This window comes from Etheostoma cragini, chromosome 21 (assembly GCF_013103735.1).
Source record: "Etheostoma cragini isolate CJK2018 chromosome 21, CSU_Ecrag_1.0, whole genome shotgun sequence".
Taxonomy (NCBI): domain Eukaryota; kingdom Metazoa; phylum Chordata; class Actinopteri; order Perciformes; family Percidae; genus Etheostoma; species Etheostoma cragini.
Genome location: NC_048427.1, coordinates 6,166,151 through 6,187,462, shown reverse-complemented (window position 1 = coordinate 6,187,462; position 21,312 = coordinate 6,166,151). Strand labels below are relative to the sequence as shown.

At 41.1% G+C, this 21,312-nt stretch overlaps 2 protein-coding genes across 6 annotated transcripts in view; one reads left to right on the top strand and one right to left on the bottom strand.

The window, feature by feature from the left end:
* Positions 1-309: 309 nt before the first annotated feature.
* Positions 310-15,790, bottom strand: c21h10orf90 (chromosome 21 C10orf90 homolog). Of its 2 annotated transcripts, XM_034860648.1 has the most exons (11): positions 15,645-15,790; positions 14,747-15,533; positions 13,350-13,416; positions 10,954-11,036; positions 8,043-9,393; positions 5,927-6,079; positions 4,528-4,649; positions 4,175-4,346; positions 2,879-2,942; positions 2,315-2,405; positions 310-545 (listed from the first exon to the last, which is right to left on the bottom strand). In XM_034860648.1, the coding sequence occupies exons 2-11, from the start codon at positions 15,347-15,349 to the stop codon at positions 507-509; spliced, it is 2,745 nt and encodes a 914-aa protein (XP_034716539.1). In that variant the 5' UTR covers positions 15,350-15,533; positions 15,645-15,790; the 3' UTR covers positions 310-506. The 2 variants fall into 2 exon arrangements, with proteins under 2 accessions (XP_034716539.1, XP_034716540.1); XM_034860649.1 differs by lacking the exon at positions 2,315-2,405 and having other exon boundaries at positions 441-545.
* Positions 15,791-19,419: 3,629 nt separating this feature from the next.
* The window catches only part of dock1 (dedicator of cytokinesis 1), a 164,418-nt gene continuing 162,525 nt past the window's right edge, over positions 19,420-21,312 (top strand). For all 4 annotated transcript variants that reach the window (XM_034860643.1, XM_034860642.1, XM_034860641.1 and 1 more), the window contains exon 1: positions 19,420-19,690. In XM_034860643.1, coding sequence (XP_034716534.1) covers positions 19,648-19,690 — 43 coding nt within the window. In that variant the 5' untranslated portion in view covers positions 19,420-19,647. The remainder of the gene's footprint in view (positions 19,691-21,312) is intronic.

The window sequence follows — 21,312 nt, the reverse complement described above, 5'->3', positions numbered from 1 at the left end:
TGGCCAAGACAATTAAACCTGTCCTAAACTGCTAATTTGTGTCTCTTACTCAGCATCTCCAACACATTAATATTAAAAAAACGTCTCATTTGTTTATGTCTAGTTAATAAAGTAGAGTCACAATAAGGAAAAGTGATTATAGGTCTTCTTTTATTGTGCATCAGAAATGTGTATCTCTTTATCCAGATGGGCAAAAGAGTTTTTGAAGGTCCTGGAAAACCTTCAAAATGGTGCTAGAGTAAGCGATGTTAAATGCCTATCCGGGCCTTCTGAAAGCTTGCCATGGTTTTATCTCTCAGAAAAACAGATGGTAAGCTCTGTAACTTGAATAATGAGTAATGTTAACACATGAGGGAAACAAACAGGGGCTAATGGATAGCTAGAGGTATATCATGACCTACACTGATAGTTTAACTCATATTCAGCACTATCGAAGGTCAAAGTTCATCTGTTGTGCAATGCTACAGTCTCTGTCATGTCAACATCATCATCTCTTGTCAGTCTTTTCAGCTGTTGCTCTTTTGAAGAAGCTGAGCCAGCAGTTTCTGCAATAAGAGAAGAAAATACTCAGATTACTAAAACACTTGGTGGCTATAGTTCACCAGTCTAGACTTCACACAAACCCATTTGGCAATCCAGACAAACACACAAACACTGCAAATCAAACAATTCTGCACAGAAATTGAGCCATCCCTGCCGTCATCTCATCCACACGTCCAGGTTTTCACCTCTTCTTGCTGGATCCTGCTTGATCTCCGGCATTGCCCCTCTCCCCTGTGTTATCTGCCACGGCAGCAGTGTAGACGGAGCAGCTGTGTGTGAGCACCCACACTGTCTGCAGCTTGGCTGAATGGTGGCACTGCACTACAGCTATCTCTGCCACTGAAGGGCTTTTTGTTTTACGAGGAACACAGCCCTCATACACTCAGCACAATGAGGCCGTTCACAGCTTCTCTCCATAATGAGAGAAAGGGCAGCGCAGTGTGAGAGAGAGCAACTGCAATTTTTCCAGCATTTAAACTCTGTCCTGGGTTATAGTTATTGTATTATTATCATGCAATAAAAACACAGGTCTGAAATCACATGCTGAAAATACATCTGAAGCTAGAATTCTTTAAATAATTTTTTCTAATCAAACTCCTGGGAGAAGTGCAAGACAATTGGAAAAGTTTGGTAGCGGCGACCTCTAGTGGAATTATTAGCGTGTTGTTCTAAAAGCAAAGGCAAGCTCGAGAATTCCTTCAAAAGCTTAAATATTCACTGTCACGGGACTAATTTCCCAAATAAGAAGAACTGACATCTACATATTTTCCCATCTTTATAATTTCTTTCTTCCCAGGAAAGGAGTACACGCAATTCAATATCAATGCAGGCCTACATGTCTTATTAACAGATCTTGGAAGATATTATTAAAAAAGCAGAGACTGTGACACTAAATAAAAATTTGAATTCATACTTTGATTGAGAGCACCATGGGGGGGGGGGGGGGGGGGGGGGGGGGGGGGGGGGGGGGGGGGGGGGGGGGGGGGGGGGGGGGGTGCATATGACATGTATATCCGAGAAAAAACATCCAACTCCTCAGCCCTCAAGGCCAACTTGTCAGCCTCAGCAGAAAGAATATCCAGAAATGCTCCCAGCCACCACCTTGATATTGTGTTTCTGAACTATCCTTCAACCTCATGTGTTCCAAGTCTTTTCAGTTAACACTAATGGACTTAGTAAGCGATTCAAAGCAGTTTATTTCAATGGCTGCACTGCTGTGAGGAGAGAAAAAGCCATTGTTGGCCAGAACTGAAAAATGTTTCACCTTTTGCAAGGTTTAACTGAGCGTGTAGTGGAAAGGGTGTTATTACTTGCTTGATTGCCTGTGGGTCACATACACAATTAATGTTCTGTTCAGTATCTCAGGGAAGCTGTTAATACTGTGGCATGCTTTAGTCTATATTTTAATGGAGTTTGTGATTCAGTGCATAATTTCTTCATGAATATTTGTTTAAAACAACTTCAGGGAGATCAAAATAGGCCGGTGTGGAACATAAGAATCAGTCTGTTTGCACTAATGTGAGTTCATGTTCCACTTAACATACACTCTGTGTCAGTATTATATACTGTTTATTGTGTAACAGGTTGTCAAAGTTTTTCTCTTGCTTTCTATGCTGCACTATTAAATCAAATGAAAATATTTTAGACACACAAACCTGATTTGGCATATTTGGCTTGGCATTGATGTGGGGTTGCATGTTTGATTGCAGCTTAGTAAGCTTTAATTGGTTTTATTTGTTTGTGTTTTGACAAAAAAGATATGAAAGATTACCTTTTTAAAAAGTTCAACTCGCTGCCTGTTGCTCAAACACGTCTCCCTCTTCTTTTCTTCCGTTTTTTTCTTTTTCATCTCAGCATTCGAACTGTGACAAAATTATAATTTTGTGTCTTTTAATATTGTTTGAAAATATGGTAGTTTAGGGTTGATATTTTAAAACAGTGTTGCAAACGTGTGTACAGTATGCATTATCCAAATTCAATCATTCACTTTCCATGCACCAATATTCACTGTCTATCAACTACATGCAGCATCCTATTCTGTATAAATCCACAGTCTGACAGCTCAGTCTAAAATGTCTTCCTGATTAATAGGTGGATCTGCCAGGATGCAAAATAAACAAGTGATGCAAGGAAAGGGAGAAAAAAACATGTCAGGATGAAAAGGCACGGGAAATATCTTGGCAGAGGAACAAAAATCAGCATACTTTGTATGGACATGTCACGGATACAGGCCATGCCTTCACATGTGAGAGCAATACAAGAGATAAGAATGTATCTGCCTACAAAGAAGAAACATCTGACAGTGGGCCGAGATAGAGATGGAGACAGAACTCACCGCTTAGAGCTCGGCTGCATTTCTTTCCCAGTAATGGCTCTGTCCCTGGGTTTGAAAAGGTTATCTGGAAATACAAACATGCACACACACACACACACACACACACACACACACACATATGTGCACACACACACCCACACACACACAATGCTGATTAAGTTGAAGGTTTTGAAGCATAGCAGTACATCACTCCAGCTTTTCCTTGTGTTTCAAGGGGCTGAAAACCTGTCTTACACAAAAATGATCTTATTGGAACCTCATAAAAGAACAGACAAGATTATTATATTCAAAGCCATGCATTCCACCTTCTCTACTTGCTTCAGGACATTTTATGAAGTATCATTTCACCATGATGCAAGAACATTTTCAAATAAACTTTTGTCTATACATGAACGCATTCATACATGAACGCTGATGAAAAATGTGATTTCCCGGCAGTCAATGACCCACTGGTGTAATCTTTGTTAAGGCCAGTAGAGGGCAGGGAGAGCTACAAAATCCCAGTCACAAATCTTTAAATTCTTTATTGTTTACTGTGAAGCATGGGGAGCTCATCAGACAGAACAATGAGTTGAGAGCTTGATGACATTTTGAAGGTCAAGATGCATTTTTGCTAAAATCCAGTGCAATCCAAGGCAATCGCTCTGAAGTCTTGTTATTCAATAAAGGAGCACTTGCACATATAAATATGCAATAAAGCCATTTGTTTCATATCTTACTTCAAGTGCTTTTTGTGTTTAGTCACAGCTTGGCCCGGTGTGCCAGTTCTCTCTCTTTTTCTCTCCTTTATGTTTTTCCTTAACAGTAGTTTATGAGTTACCAGGCTGAAAATGTCATTTTATTACATTTCTGATTCTTGCTTGCTATGATGATTTTCTTTATCATGTTCTTTGTACCTTATTTCCACATGTTTTATTTACCGGTATACATTCATGTATCAAATATTAATGAGTTGTTGAGTAGTTGTGGTGGATCACCCTCTCTAAAACTACTAAGTCAGCATTTGGGTTTTAGTAGAGGACTTTAGTGGATTGTCCACTTCAAGCAAATACTACATGTGAATATTATGTAAGATTGAGAAAAATGTTACTTATCAGAAGCTTACATCCCAAAATATTGCTCTGGCTCTTTGAGCCTTGAAGACACAACACATATTGGCTGAAAACCTACCCCCTTGCTCTTTGTTCTATGCATGTATGTGTGTGATTACGAAGTGGCAAACAGCCACTGCAGGTGCAGTAGGATAATAGGCAGCACAGAAGAAGAGAGAGGTGAGGGAGACTGCCGGCACAGTACCGTTCAGAGAGGTACACTGGGCACTGTGGGCTCTCCTCTGCCGAAGAGCAGCATCGGACCGGGGGTCTACCGAATCAGCCAGATCCCTCCTCTCCTGTGCTCTTAGCTCCAGCTCTCTCAATCTGCTCTTGGAACGACTGATGAAGTCTGGCCTGCACCGCTGCAGTGCATCCTGCCAAAACCAGAAACATATTGCTCTCTGTGACAAAACACTTAAGCCCAACTTCCCATTTCCAACTCCCCACACTCTGGAATATAGCTCTGAGGCACCCCACGGAAAACTCAAAAGCCAATTAAAAAACGTGTTATTCCCTTTTGCTGGCAGTGTACTACATGGGTTGGTCTGAACTCACCTGTAGAGAAAGAGTTTGGGGGTCAGGGCTCAGTGGAACAAATGGAGCATGAGGCTGGTTGTGGCCCTGGACTGTTCCTTGATCTGGGTGTGGCTTCATACATTCCCTGTCCTCTGTCACAACTAAGGAAGAGAAAATCAAATTGTTTGCGTCTTGTTTGGATCTGCATTGGCTTCACGTGTCTGTGCACAATGCATAACAACCCTCTGGGCCTGTCATAGTCTGTTTCCACGAAGTTCCATTTCGGTGATTGCTCTCGTGCCGGCGGTAATTCCGCAATATGTAACTCTTTCGGCAGGATGTCAGATACCATCGGCTTTCTTTGTGTTGGAATATTAAACTCTGTTTGATCTCCTCAGATCTCTGCAGGGTAAACCAAGACAGCTAGCTAGACTGTCTGTTCAATGTGAATTTTCAGTTGCCTGACTAAAACAACTTTTGAACGTATACGTTTCACCAAAACATGTTCCTTCCTGAGGCTATTTTGCAGCGTCACCTTGGCGCTGTCCGGCTTTTAGCACCGCCCATGACGATTGTGATTGGTTTAAAGCTACGTAGTGTAAGAATTTTCTCATAATTTTCTAGCCCTTCCCATTTTGAGCACATTTTAGTGCCTATGATGGCTGAACCCGAAATTAGCTCTTAGAATCTCTATTGTTAACACACAGCTGTTCTAGCCACTCCAATATTAACTTTGGTCTTGTTGCTTTGCTTGTCGCATTGTTGTTTTGATTCTCTCTTTTGCTTTCTTGGCAACTCCGTTACATGTCCTTGACAGGAGGCGTGATCTTCCATCAACAGGCTTTCACGAGTAATCTCCCCCTGGCCTTCGTCACAGTGCCACTGAGTGTAAAAACACAAAAGATGGAGGTATGTTCCTCTTTGGCTAATGCATTTTAAAGACGGAGGCGCAAAATGGCTGCCGCCATTCAAGCAACTCGCTCGTATGTATTCTGAATGTTTCTGAATGGCAGATTCTACGCGTTCGACGATTCTTTGATTAGTTGTAATTACACAGGAATGAGCACATATTTGGGAAAGAATAAATGGGTTTTTGCTAAGGCAATTTAGGTTTAAAGAATTGCCAAAAAACCAGAGCAATTTTTTTTACTATCTCGGAATCTTGTGTGGACTAGCCAGACCCTCCCCCGCAGTGTTGTGGAGGAGGGTCTGGCAATGGGAGACTAGGCCTGCCATGACAAGTTACTTCTTGGTATGAATAAAACAGGCACAGTATGTGAAAGCCAAGGAAATTCATTGGATCTGTATTGAATCAATTAAAGAGCATGCATACAAAGTGTTGAGCTAGCAACATTTCCAGTTAACTGTAACAAAGATCAATGTTTTATAAGGTGAGAAAATATGATTACACATGAGGGGAAGAGAGAAGTGATCATACCAGTATTTCCCTGGGGTGATGCAGCGATGTCCTTCTCACAATTGCCATTTGATGACTTCTTCTTACTAAGTTGTCTTTGGAGTTTGATGTTTGCTATGATGGCAGCTGCATTGAGGGCAAGCACTTCCTCTTGAGACTGATGTGAACGGGGATCTAAAACGCAAGAGGACTTTGATTTAACTGAAGAGTAAGTAAAACAGTGACACGGAGTGCCATGCACCACAGGCAGATTTTAACACTTTTTCATTATGTCCTGCCTCATTCAGAGGTTGACTGTTTGAAACGTTGAATTTAAATGATGTTGCCCCAGGCCTCTGTAATTAATTGATAACACTCCTAATGAATGTGATTAAGGAATAATTAGTAATTTCACACGGAGAAAAGACATCATGAACGAAGAAACACACTCGCTTATTAGAAACCTCCCTCCTCATTTTACCAAGTCACCTGAATATTTAGCATTCCCAAATAATAGCTTGATCTGGCTGTTTCAGCCAGTTCACATAAATTGCATTTTTGTTGTATGGATATTGTACTAATTTACATCCATTAAGAACTGTGGATAAGAAACTTGGACTAGAGTCAGACTTAAGTCACAGCATGAAGGACTTGAGACTTGACTGCCTAAAGACTCGACTGTAGACTTTAGACCTAAAAAAAAAGTGCCAGATTTTGAAATCCTAGCGCAATAACAGATAAATACTGTAAGACAGCATCAGCCAGCCCTTGCATGACCCTGCATCTTACATCCTTGATCAGTTAGCTGAAGCATTAAAGGATTCTCCGTCTTGGTGTGCAAATTGTTTAACTGAATGAAAACTTGGACTTACTAAGAAATAAGGTTGGACATTTGTGGTTAAACGTTTATTCATTTATTACCAGAAGTTAGAAGAGAGAGTTGATACCAGTCTCATGTTGGTACAGTTATTATGAAGCTACAGCCAGGAGGCGAATAGCTCAACCCAGCATACAGGCTGGAATCAGGGGGAAACTGCTAGCCTGGCTCTCTCCAAATCCTTGTTTTTCAATTAACATGTTTGATTGTCACCATGAGGTCACCAGGCAAACAGCAGAGGCTCCAAGAAGTTACTGCGCCCGGCCAAGAAGTAGTCCAGGACACAACACCCTAAATAAAGATGATATGACGTGAGCTGTAGAGGTGCTGGGAGGACGATCTTTTGTTTTAACCTTTGTACAAAGGCATCTGTTTCCCATTTCCAGCTCTTTATGCTACGCTAAGCTAACTGTCTTCTGGCTGTCACCTCATATTCAACAGACAGATATGAGAGAGGTATTTTCTCCTCTAATTCTCGGTGAGAAAGCAAATAAGTCTGGGCTCCTTGTTAGCTCACCGGGTAGAGCACGCTGCACATAATTCCCCCTCTCTCTCCCTTACATCTCTTTAGCTGTCCCATATACATAAAGGCCTAAAATGCCCCAAAGAAATTATCTTTGAGAAAGCAAATAAGTCTATATACCAGATGTTGAACACAACTCACTTTCCTAATCCATTAAACCATAACCAAAACCCGGGCATCAACCCTTAAATAGATAGCTAGATTTGTGAGACTGGATTTTGTGTGAAAAGACTTTTGTCCCCGTAAGATGAAGAAACACACCCAAATGTAACTGCTACATTGCAGCTTGGTTGCCAATATAGACTCTAACACATCTTAATACTTCATTTTCAGCGTGTTTAGCAGCTTGTGATTTCTCTTCCTCCCCTGTGCTGTTAGTGAAAAGGGAGACTAGAATAGATTATGCGTGCGAAGAGATGTGTGGGAAAAGGAAAGAAGGTGAAAATGAGAATGGGCCTCTGTGTCTGTGAAATGCTATTTGACATCAGCACAGATATCTGGCATGAGTGCCAATTGCACAGGCATCAGATGAAGGAATCATATGAAGACAACCCTAAAACGCCCATCAATAAGACATCAAAGGTGAAAGACAATATCAAACTTCAAAGTTAGGCCCCAAAACGCTGCAGTGTTTCTAATAACGTCACACAAATGGCACAAAGGAAGTGTATATTTAGACACTGCTACTGCTGAAAATGGAGATCAGAGATAAAGGAAGCCTGACAGGAAGACTGTCAGTGCGGGACAGAGAAACCTACCTGGAGCCTTGATGAGAGTTAGACAGGGGGATGCTCTCCTCACTGCAATCTCTGGCAGCAATCTTTTTTTCTGGCCGTCTGGCTTTAACGTGTCTGCCACTAGCTGACCTGTTTCTTTTGCTGCTGTTCGGCGGCTGATGAAACTACTGTCGGAGTTCACAGGGTTGATATCAGTCTCTTGTGGTTGCTCAAAGCTCCATTTACTGGCGGCTGGTTCTGTCCCATTCTCCTTGCTTGGCTCAGTGTGTCCAAACATATTGCCGTAGCAGCTGAGTGGCCTGTGCGGCCTGTCCGATCTCTGTCCAAAAACCTTTGGAGAAACCTCTGAGGGAGCGGGTGCTGCTATAGCAGGGAGGTTGCTCACAAAAAGACTCAGTGTGGATCTGTGTAGTGTTCTGCCATTTTTCTCTGGATCTGCAGTGGATGGATTTGGTGCTTCAGTTGAGTTTGGCTCCATTGTGGAATCCAGATGGTGATATGAAGGTGCTGCATTGTGTTGTAAATGGTTTCCAGGACTCCACGTGCTGTTTTCCTTGTACACTCCCTCTGTGTAGCTGTGTCTGTACTCTGGGTGCCTCGTCCCAGACCCTGCCTTGGCTGGATCGTAGCTTTCGTTGTGCTTTGTCACTTTGATCATGGTAGGCTTTCTTCTGTGGACCACTGTGTCCAAAGTAGGACTAGTTGCTGGGGTCCCGGCCCTTTTTGTGCTTGAGCTGGACACCATCCTTTGCTCGGTCACTTTGACTATAGTGGCCTTCCTCTGCACTGTGACCTGCCTGGCGTTTGGGTCCATGGACTGGTGGGATGTTGGAGAAGAAGCGAATTCACTGGATTGGGAAGAGTGGTTGCAGGTGTTTGGGCCAGGCAAACTACTGAGTGATCTGCTCAGTTTCCTGGATGAGATGGTGATAGAGGAGAAGCCAGCCTTGTTCTGAGGTATGAGTGTAGTCACAGCGGAGTTTGTCTGTATGTGTGAAGGCTGTGAGATACTATTCGTTCTACACGGCGGGGCTGTTGCCCTCATAGGCTGAACACTGCCTGTTCTATGCAAAGGCATATGTGTTTTGTTTGTATCTGTGCTGTTTGTCCTTTGCAGCAGAGTGTGTGAGGGTTTGAAAGGATCGGCAACAGTTGTTTGATGAAGAGGAGCATGCTCGAGGGGCACTGTGCTGGTTGTTTTCATCACAGAGGACTTCCTGTTGGGGTCTGAGCTGGTGCCTGTGGGGATCTCATTGGACTGATTGCCTTCAAGGAAAGCTGACACCCTGTTGGTATTCCAACCTCTCCTCAGAGCTTGCCAACCTACAGGTTTGTAGCCTTCGTTCGCAGGAAAGCTTTGTTTTTCTGGCCCCTACACCATGTGGATAAAAGAGATTTTGTGATAAAGATCCTTAATTATACATGGAAACCCCATCCCACCCTTCTGTTGTAGCTAATGTCTCTTGCTAAATGTTTTGTTATTCATCAACACACAATAAACATGCTTTACTTTAGTCTGTATGTGGCAAATACATGAAATGGAGCATGACCTCATTTAATATGGCATAAGATATTGACAATTTGAGTTCTCTCTAAAACTACATTTTAACAAAGGGTCAGCTGGCTCATCTTTCCTCTGGGCTTTGCTGTTTGTTCTTTAGTCAGATGACTTTCCCTATGCTTGACACAGTGAATGCCCCAATGAAAGCAGCAGCAAGCAAAGCCAGCCAGCACACAGCGTGACTTATCCCTCGCAGAATCACAATGAGACTCTCTCCTCAATAGAAACTGTGAGGCAAAAAAAAGCAAGGATTCCTATCCTTGGCCCGGAGGATTCTAATTGTATTATATAGAGCATGGAGAAGTGCTGATTTGTCCCTGTTGTAATCATCAACAGGTTTGATATGATGTGACAAACTGCCCTTATTCCTCATTGACTAATGTCGCATAAACTTCGTTTTAAACAAATGTGATTTGATTTAGCTCTGACTGTGCCTTTGCACACCAACTTATGGCTGTCAGCAAAATAACATTCACCAAAGAAAGTGAACAGAGTTGTACAGAGTTGTACAGTAGTAAACTACCATAGATATGTACTGCAGGCCACTGATATATTTCACTTATGATCAAATTCAGATGTAAACCAATCAACTCATTAAATAACTTTTGAGATTATGACAGTTAGACAGTAAGTAAGGATGCAATCAATTTTAGTCCTTGAAATTTTGTGTATGACCAAAAATTTGACATTGTCAACAGTATAAAGCATATGATTTGGCATTGCTTTGAAAAATTGCTGCTGCAGCAGCAAGAGAGACAGTAAAAGGACACTGACATCTGTGTTGATAATGGTTCATAGAGCAAAATCAGTAAGTGTTCTGCCTAAGCCACTCTTAAATGCCACAATCTGAAAGGTTTTTGTAATCTTTCCCTCTGATGTTAAACAGATGGATTGCAACATAACTGATTATTTACTGTCATTTATTCTGGTTAATGAGACTCCCTTGACACATATTAGATAGGTTCCACGAAGGTGTCAAGGAGACAATCAAAATTAAACTAAATTAAGTACAAATAAAAAAGAATAACTTTCTTCTATTGCATGTTTTTTTTTTTTAGTAGAAGTTAATTTTGACCTTCTAAAAGACACTGTTGTGGAATGAGAACCCTTGGTTTGTACAATATTGTAAGTGTCCTACACTGAAACACTACATTTATTAGGGGTTAGCAATTGGAGACACTGGGCTAAGCATCACAACGCGTAACATAAGCATAACACTAGGATTAGAAGACTTAAGGTAATGTCAGTATCCAGGCAGACATTGCATATACTCCCCAAACATACACAGACCCACTGATATCCATCATCTCCTTGGCTCAATGTGTTAAAAAGAAAGTGAAAAACAATCATACCATAGGTGTTTGCAGTTACCTGTTTAATATTAGAAGAGCCTTGATCGGGTGTCTGCCACGTCTTCGCACCTAAAGCACTTTGACTTCTCTCCACCTCACCATCTATGTATCAAGGCAAAACAAATGATTCACTGTTATATTCCTCACAAGACAAGCACTCTCTTATACACACACACACACACCTCAGGCGTTCAGCTGACTGTGTGGCAATGTTGACACTTTCAATAATTGACGTTGGCACAGTAAAGTGAATCTAGCACCACCCCAGAGCCACTTCTCTGCATCCTCAGGAGACGTAACAACTTGACTGGTCTGCCTCTCAGCCCTGACTGATGCTCTATATTGCCACCCTGACTGCCTGCCTTTCCACCTGCTGCTGTTACCATGGCAACAGGCTCTCACTTTGGGACAACCCTTGAATGCTGTGTGGATAATCCATGGTGTTTCTCATTTTAAGGGAGAAAACAAGAGACACGGTGAAAATTGCACCACTTTGCAAATGTAATTACATCTGAAAAACAAAGAAGTGTGTGTAGAGGTCTTACTAAAGGTCTTTCTGAGACTTTGTTCCACCTGTTGCCATCACTATGTGTCTCATTTCCTTTCTATAAGAGGCCCCAGAACAACCCCCACGAAAGAGCCTCTCTCATTACCTGCACCAGCTGAGCTCAAATAACCATTGTTTCTGTATCAACAGCCACTCATTATCTCAGAGGAAAATAAAGAAGCAAGGCCATATGGCAAATACCCTCTAAAGTCCCTGCCCTCCCAATTTATTCCTCATCCACATGAGTTTTATCTCAACAGTATGTGTGAGCAGGGTGGAAAGGACATGAAGACCCTTGGAGCACAATATCCAATTTCATTATAATTTGCTCATTATCATCAGGCCATTTTAAGTTTGTTAAATGTGACTTTTGCAGACGGAGAGGGCACCGGGTGTCTGCAATAAGACATTGAGTCTGATTAAAACTACTTCTGCAATGGTTTTCAGCAACAAGCAGAAAGAGAGAGATAAAAAATGAGAAATAGGATGGATAATTTTCTATCTGGAGTGTAACTGAGTCACTTCTAGTTGGAATAATTACGTTTGTAATTTCTGATAGTTTCATTTGGTTTCAAATGTGGAATTGTGTATTTAAATGACAGCTGAGCGTAACAGCTAGCATTGAAAGAAGACATATTTGGATGCAGCCCTGCACAGAGATTCTTGTATCTTTCTTCAACTCACTGCTGGGATTTCAGCTGTAACCAATTTGTTGTGTACATTCAGTTGCATAGAATTATTACTCACTGTGAATATGTATGGCCTATTTGGTTGATTTAAGAGATGTATAACCGATCTAGAGAATTGCTGGAAAAAAGGCCCTTTTGTTTGTAACATGCGAGGCCACAAGTTGTTTTTTCTTCACTTTTTTAGTGATTTTTAGTGTTGGTCTTCAGGCTAAATAGCTCATAAGGCATGGGGAAAAGGAATTCCATCTATATTATATATCATATGGAGATCTATAACACTCCAACATGACATGATTGTACATTTTAATCAACACAGCCTGTGCATGTAGCTTTTAACTAACAGTGTGCATGTTGTAAACAAGGTTAATGGTCCTTAAAACACCTGCACTTTCTATCAAAGTTCCTTTCTGCCATGGATGGATTGCTTTGATTTCTGCAAGCAGCCCAACCCTTGCCAGAATAATCTATGTATAAACAAGGACAGTGCTGAAAGATCAAACCTTAGATCAAATCCAGTGAGTGTGGGGCTGCCATGTTCATTGATTAACAGGGGCTTCTCCTCCAATCAGGCTGAAACTCTCCTTATCTTCCTGCCTCCTCCCACCCCTCCTCTCCTTCTCTTTTTGTCACCTTTACAAGCCTAATAGCCTGTTTCCTTTACCTGTAATCCTGTTATATACTGTGGCACAGCAAGGACCAGCTGTATTGGAAATTGACTTTGTTAGCTTTTTTGGGGGGGGAGGGGGTGTTGTTTAAAGTGTTCATGCAGTCAGTCATTGTGCATCATTTAAAAGAGGACAGAGGCAAAACTGCTGCAAGGAGCTGATTAGAGGCAGGTAAACTGAGGGGCAAGTCAGCCCTGAAATAAGCTTTTGTTCTCCCTCTGGCCAACCCGGCCCTGCAGCTAGCCTGTGGCCATATTTATTCTAGCACTGATCAGGCACTAAACATCAATTGAAACGGACGGTTCGTGTGTGTGTGTTTGAAAATGTTCTCTTGTGCAAGAGAGTTACTTCTTGTTTATAAATTTGGTTTTTCTGTATTGTTTTATGGTACAAGTCTTGCATACCACACATTTATTGGAATTATGAAAGTAATTTTTGTACTATAGCATACTCAACTGAAGATCCAGCTGTTATGCAACTGATTGTAAACTGATACAGCGAGGTCAGTACATACCCTGGTGCCTGTTTGCTGCTGCTAGATTCTTCTGAACTGTTGGAGTGATGGTTTGTTTCAATTTCACCTGTAAAAAAGGCCTGTTAGACTAGATTACACATAAAAGTATATTTGCATCAGTACAATCCTGAAACCTGATAGCTTATAGTAGATGAGATGATCATTCTCATGTTTGTATGGGTAAGTATGAAGCTAATGCTATCGCCAGCAGCCAGTTAGCTTAGCCTCTCACAAAGACTGAAAATGTGTCCGGCTCTTTTCAAGGGTAAAACAACATGCCAACACCTCTAAAGCGTAATAATTAACACGTTATTGTTTGTTTAATCTCTTATGAAAACTAGCTAGCCATTTTCCCTTGTTTTCAGTCTTAGTGCTTAGCTAAGCAAACTGGCAGCTTGATCATTATGGCCATGAGTGGTATCAATCTTCTCATCTACCTCTCTGCAAAGAAAGCACTGTCTGTTTTCCCAGAATCTTTTTTTAAATTTTGTATTCCTTAAAGCATAACTTCTAAGAACTAGGGCTCAATAATATCAGTTAATTTACGATATATAAAATAAAATATTTGTAAGTTAAGTTACAGCAGTGAAAAACAAAATCTTAACACTGACTTCACATTATTTCTTTTTCAGTGAAGAGTCACAAGGGAAAGGATGTGCTTTGCGCATCAATTCAATCAAATCCCTGGTACAGCACAGCAACTTATCGATTTTTAAGTCATATTATCAGTTCAGTGGGTAATACACTGGGAGTGTCCCATTGAATTTTCTCTGTACATTGACTTGCATCCTCTCGGGGCACAAAGCTCAATCTCTGCAGCCACAGCTCCAAATGCATCGTAAACCTTTCGAGAATGTGTTGAGTTCCTGCAGAGTAAGCTGTTTTCAAAGGACGCCGGAGCTCTGCCTTCTCCCTGGGTAACTGAGACTTGACTACAAATGGCACTCCATGGCCCTCTGTGTGTTCTGTACCATCACCTCTATTACACAGCAATTTACATTCAGACTTGCAGAGCTTACACTGTCTCACTAACATGTCAGACATATCTCACTTTGACACAGCCTGAGAGGATGTCAGTGCCAAATCCAGGGTAAATCAGTCCAGCATCTTTGCAAAGGCCTGTTTTAAAAGGTTGATACCCTAAAGCACAGACACAAATGTTGTTTGATGAGGTTTCTTTGGAAGAAGTATTCTCAATACTCCAAAATAAATCTCCAATAAGAGTAGAAAACCTTGCCAAAAGTAACTGGGTGGATTTCTTTCAGAAGGTTAAGAACAGTAACTGTTGTCTGTGTTCCTCTTAATTCTTCAAACTGCGTATATAAAAATGAAGAATTCCAGGGATGTTAGCAAACGTTCTAAATATATGCTTAAAGCTTGGGTGTTATGTGTTTTACCTGGAGTGTTTTTGGACCAGAGTGGTCCAAAAACTGGCTTTGGTTGCAAGCATCACCGACCATCATCACTCTTCTTTGGATTGGCAGCCACCCAATTTTGACTGGAGAAAGACTACTGAGTTGAGCCTGCTCCTTCCTTGGGGCCTGCATCATATGAGCTCTCTCCCAGCTTTCACTGTGCTTTGGAGGAGAAAGAAACCCAGTTTGGAGGGACTCCTGGCTGCCCAGAGAGCTCTCACATAGGCTGGGACTTCCACATGAAGACAAACCCCTGCTAAAGGAAGGAATCCCCGGCTGTCTCCAGGCACGTCCGGTTGCCACTTTGTCAAGAGCAGGCATGGATGTTGTCCAGTCCCTGAAAGCTGGAACTTGACCATGAACTGGGGCTCTGAGAAGTTTGCTCTCTATCCTCTGCAGGTGCTCCAGCCAATCGTCCAGCTGGTGTCCTTCAATGGCACTCTGGGGCCGAGGTGCACGTGGAGGGAGAGAAACACGGGGCAAAGCCTCACCCTCTGTTAATAAGCTCCCCCAGTAGGACTCATCTCCTGATCTCCTCCAGCTCTGAGCTCTTCGTTGGTGGTCAGCTGGCCTGCGGAGAGTCATCCCTTTGGAGCTCAGGTAACCACTCACAGCTCTCGAGTTTCAGCCCACAATAAAAGCTCTTTACAGTGGAGGTTTTAATGAGACTCCCCTGGCTCATATGGACTTCTTACCATCAGGCATGCCAGAAATGCACTGCAAGGAATTAATAGCTACAAGAATGCCGGAGGTCATCGTTGTTGCAAATCTGTTATGGGAAGGTATCACAATACCATTTAGTATGAGAAAGAGGTGCACATTATTCAAGATCATAAAACAAACTACATCACTCCACAGTGCTGCTGATACTATTACTTACCAAACTACCCCTTTTCACTTGCTTCCAACTCCTAAGTCCACAGTGTTTAGGAAGTAAACACTCTCTGTCTTCATATAAACTAGGTGCTAGCGGGTACTGTCTCCAGTCAGGCACATAGCAATGTGAGGGATGCTCTGGCAAACAAAAGAGTTAGTGAGCACAAGGGCTGATCATCCAATACAGATAGAGATGGAAAGAGATAGAGGGGTGGGCGGGCTGAAAGAATAAAACAAACACTTGTTGATGCAATGCTTGACATAAGATCTCCATTCAAACAAAGAACATCAGTAACATTCAGCCTTTTAATTATCAAACCATTTCTTTTTAGTTTTTGCAAGTCAGAAACACAATGTTTTAAAGAGCAAATAATTAAACTTCCTGACATTAAGCATCTAACAAATGATGGAGCATCACTAATGAGCAGATTATCCATGTTATTCCATGGTTCACTTATTGCTTCAGAAATCCCATTTGCTGAATTCCCCGTGTTTCTGCTCTTCCTTGTGATCTCGTGGTTGGTGGCTGATTAAGAGGCATTGCTACCCTCAAGCCTCTAGCCCAAGCCGTGTGACATTTGCAAGACTGTCTTTAAAATGGGTCAGTGTCCTTTTGGATAAACAACCGTGACCCACATGATGTCCCACAATGCATGAGTGAAGGATATTTACAAGACAGAGGAAACTTGTATCTAACTAAAGGCTAGATTCTATTTAGAGTCAGTTAAACACAGATCTTCAAATATACAACTGCTTCTTGCTTGGATGTTCAAGGAATTTCAGTTTCTTAGTAAGTTAAGAGTCCCCAGAGGTCTTTCAAAGCAAATTCAGTCCCACTTAGTCGTATAACATTTTCCAAACAAAAGACAGAGATAAGACAGAGAAATGTTCAATAACATTTGATCTGACATGCTTTAAGACACCTTATCAAGCTGAGCAGATACACACAGAAGGATTATGAAAAGCTGTTGAGTAATTTGCATCTTTTTGTTTGCTCTGTCTGGGAGTTAATATAAAAAAAAATCAAAAACTCAGTTGAGGAAGGACAGATTTAAATCAAAGCTGCAAATAGCAATGAACGGGCTCTTGCAACTCCCTGCATATCGGAGAATGCTGGCAGGTGGTTGTGCATTTGGGTGACTTTCGGACACTGTGCATGTTAATAAGACTTAATTTCCTGGTTGGAGTGTGCAGCATTGGAAATTATGTATTGAAAACTTTGTACTACTTCCTGTGTCCATAAGTGTCTACAATAAATAGTTTATGAAAAGGCCGTGTCTAAAGTACAGGGTAAGTACAAACCGTCACGAATGAAAAAGAAACTCTCTGCTCGGTCTAATGAGGCCTCGTACAACAGTGCATGAATTAGGAAAGGTGGCGTGGCTAAAGGATAGGGGGAATAGGAACTCTGCTGTGTGCAGTGATGCCTCCCACATGTGTCTAAGACAAACAGTTCATGAGTTATGACAGGGGTGTGGCTACAGTTAGGATAATAAAGTAATGTCATGTACACATGTTTCTAACATACGTAGGTGAAAGGCTGACGTCCTGTTGCCAGTGTCAAAATGTGTTGATATCCTCAGACCAGGACAGTCATCATGCACAAACCTTACTTGTTTTAACCTTATTTACCAGATTCAGTGAGGTTATTCCAGATGGAAACCAACTTTTGGAACAGAGACCATTTCTTTTTTAAATAAAGCACGTATATCACAGTTAGTAATACTCTTCTAAAAGGAACAACAGGTCCGACCAACACCAGTAACAATCGGTCAAGTTGTACAGTAAATTTAAAAACAAACAAAAAAAGCAAACATGTAGTACAAGAAGGGATTGGAAAAACTAAAGCATGATCCTAATGTGGTATGGAAATACCATAGTTGCTAAGCAGTTTAGAGTATAACATCATTGCACCACTAAATGAGGAGCTGGTCAACCAGATAAAGTCCATTGACAAACCAGCTTTCCCAGAATAATTTTAAATAATGTAGTTTTAATGATTTGTCTCTATTGTTTCATATGTAATATATGTGAGCTTTTGACGGAAAACAGTGCTGGACTGTTGGGCCCCTGGCACTCAGGTCATGGATGTATTAATTTGGCCCTAACATGGTTAAAGGTCCCATGGCATGAGAATTTCACTTTATGAGGTTTTTTAACATTAATATGAGTTCCCCCAGCCTGTCTATGGTCTCCCAGTGGCTGGAAATGGCAACAGGTGTAAACCGAGCCCTGGGTATCCTGCTCTGGCTTTGAGAAAATGAAAGCTCATATGGGCCAATCTGGAATGAGGTCATAAGGTAATTACGGCAAGATAATTTGGCCCACCCATGAGAGAAAGACATCATGGCTTTCAAACAACTAAAGTGGCAGTTGGTCAAATCTTCCCCAGCCTCTCTACTTTTCAAAAGCTACAGACTCAGAAACCTTGGCCTATACTAAAGAAAGGTCATTGTGGTGGTGGCTCTAGTGGCTGTAATTCTGCACCAAGGCTGAATTTTGGTAAAGAGACTTCAGATATGGTATTAGGGGACCACTAAGGTCTATGTAAAAGCATCCAAAGAGCACCATGTCATGGGACCTTTAAAAAAAAGGTAGCTTCTTGGATTTGAGAAGAAAGTGAAAGCAGCACCGCCCTCTGCTGGCAGACTCCAACATGAGTAGGGAGAGTGAGCAAAAGAGGCCATGGTGTCACAGGTTTGAGACTTTTCTAAAAGATGGGACACAACCACACAGGATGCAACATTTATGCAAACAAGATGATTAAAGATGAACAGATTAAAATGTGTGCACAAGGTGCATCCCTATGATGTTTTTTTTAGCACCTGCAGCTCGGAGGAACAACTCTTAGCTTTACCATTAAGCACAAAGGAAGAAGGAAAAGGACAAAGAGTGCATGCATTCTAATTCTGAGGTCATCATTCTGAAAGGTCACCACATAAATCACATCTATTTACAGGGATACTGTAATACTTTTTAAATTATATAATTAAAATAAGTGGAAACTGTATGTGTGCAATAAGTTAGAAGTGATTTATTGATTTATTGTGGGAATTGTAAATCATCACAGAGTTTGGTCTAGACCTGCTCTTTTATGAAAAGCGCTGTGAGATAACTGTTGTTATGTGTCAGCACTATATAAATAAAATTGAATTGAATTGAATTTCAAGCTGAGTGATGCAGAAACATACTATTGACAGCTGCCTTATTATCCCTAGCAGTTCTATCATGCCTTAAAAGAAAACGCAATTTTGTCAAAATTATAACAAATTGTAGCCTACTCAATGTACTTTATTCCAATACCACCTTACGTTTTACTAATATTTCCTATCCATATGCTGCCTCTTTATAGGCTATCTCCTTATTTCTGTGTGTGATCCATTTCTACTAGTATTAGTGTAGCTTGTTATCATAATTATTATTATTTTTTATTATCAATTTTTTATCATTATATAAAATCCTTATATAAATGTATTCCATATTCTCTTGAGTCTGTGTTTTTTGTTTTGGAAATGTGTGTTGTGTGTTTTTGCAAGTATTATAGGCTAATAGTTTTCTTTAAAATTCCCACTCACTTTAAAAGTAATGTAGAAGAACATAGGAGCACATTATGTTTTCTATAAAAGATAAGTCATGCCATATAGTTCATCCACAGTTTTTCTTTTCTACCAGTTTATGTCATATTTACAATAACATGTATCAGCAGCGTACAGCCCACTAATCATTCAAATACAACTTTTCATCAGTCATGCAATAGTTTTCGCCTCGGCTAAAAAGCAGTGAAAGTTCAGCGGGGCTGCTGCAGTACGAACGCCTCCAGGCTGAAAAAGTTCTGTTCCCTTCCTCCCCCTTGCGGAGCATCCTGTCACTGGTGGAAAATGGCTGCTCGGAGTGGCTCCCCAAAGCTCAGAGAAAACTGAAAAAAAGTCTACATTAATAACAAAAGGTCACATTTGGACCTACTTTAACAGGCTAGACGACAACTCGGGGAAGCCTCGACACGGAGAATGTCTCGCTGGGTGCCCACTAAAAAGGAAAAGTATGGTGTTGGTACGTAAGAAAACTTGCATGCTCCATCGTTAGCTTGTCCTAGCTCTCTGCTCTCAGATTGCACTAGTTTGGGAAAGATTTGTGACAAGAAAGCGACCGGGTTGTATTGTTTCTCATGTGGTTGTATGCGTAATTTTTATCGCTCACATTTGCCTTAACTGTATGAATACAAATCTCATGAGTTGGGAACTTGCCAGCTAGTTTTGCATGAAACGCAAAAACAAGGAATGTCTGCCTATTGTGAAGAAGAGGACTGTGTGTGGATTGGGAATTGTTAGTGGCGCGCCTAGTTGTAGCGCTGTTTCCTGTGTTATGGGGCCTCCGCTACAAACTAACTAGCTAGTAACAAGCTAGCTAACTTGTAACTGTTTGGTTTGTTTTTTGTTGTGTTGACTCATCCTTCTTTTACGACGTGGAAGTCTTTCGTGTGGTTATTTACGGTCAGCTCCTCACCAGGCTCCCTGGCCTGAGAACATTGACCCGTTTAGCCGCACTCTTTCCTGTAGGGGAATATTTAACACTCAAAATATACCATCACAGAAAGTACCCGTAGCTCGTATTAGTCACGACACGTTGTATTTATTAGCCTATTGGCGTTATATTAAAGGGTTTAATTAGACAAATCCCACATGGCAAACATGTACTCTGTGTGACACTTGAGAATGGACATGAATATGTATTTATGTTTTAATCACTTATCTTATTACATTCAATTTGTATAATACAATTATAGCATATGCCTTTGCACTTTGACTAAGTAGGCTACTTTCCTGCAAGCGCTGATAAACCATTTTATTTTAAGTGCTTTTTACATTAAACCACATGGTTTCCTTTTTTAAGTTTTGGCCGCAGGGACTGCACAGTCTGTTAATACTCTTGGCTCTAGATGTCATTTTTGGATTACATTTCCACCATCACTGTTTTACACAACAGATAATACACAATTGTAATTATTTCTCTTTTTGTGAATTAATGCATTGTGTATAAAAAGGAACTGAAACCGCCTCTTAAACCACTCTGATGAAGGCAAGATAGCCAGAAACTTTTGGTTTATTTGAGAAGAGTTGCATGATTTGTTAAACTTTGATGGACTCGTAATGGGTAATGTAAAATATATACGTGTTTAAACGACTCACTGTGCTGTGCTTGGATATCTGAAATAATAGTATAATGGATGTAATCCTGATTTTTCAGGGCATCCCCTGGAACATCCTATTCCTGTTCTATCAGTAACTTAGTAAATCACACGTTTTTTTCCCCCAGGAGAATCTGGTTTCACAACAATGGATTGTTATTTTTAATGTGTGGAATGTACTACACCACATGCATTCTGAGTCGCTTTTAGCTGGGTCCATTAGAGGGAATGAGGGCTTGCAGCTGTATGAGGGATGCTAATGCTGATTGATGGTTGAGTTCGGCAGGTTACACCAAAGCTCTCTGTGGCATGGCATCTCAGACTACAGCTTCCACACGAGCTCTGTTGTTTGCAGTGCAGTCCACAGCTCTATTTGAGCCTGTGGTCACTTTAGTCTCCTCAGAAGGATATGGTTGCCTGTAGTTAAAATTAGCGTGCGCATGTGAAAAGTATATTATTCGGATGCTAATGTTTGCCTGAATATATT

Coding starts and splice junctions, on each gene's coding strand:
- c21h10orf90 (XM_034860648.1), bottom strand. CDS start 15,349: ATGACTCTCCGCAGGCCAGCTGACCACCAACGAAGAGCTCAGAGCTGG. Junction 9,394..10,953: donor GCTCTTCTAATATTAAACAG/GTAACTGCAAAC, acceptor CACATGGTGTAG/GGGCCAGAAAAACAAAGCTT. Junction 2,943..4,174: donor CCAGTGTACCTCTCTGAACG/GTACTGTGCCGG, acceptor TTGTATTTCCAG/ATAACCTTTTCAAACCCAGG.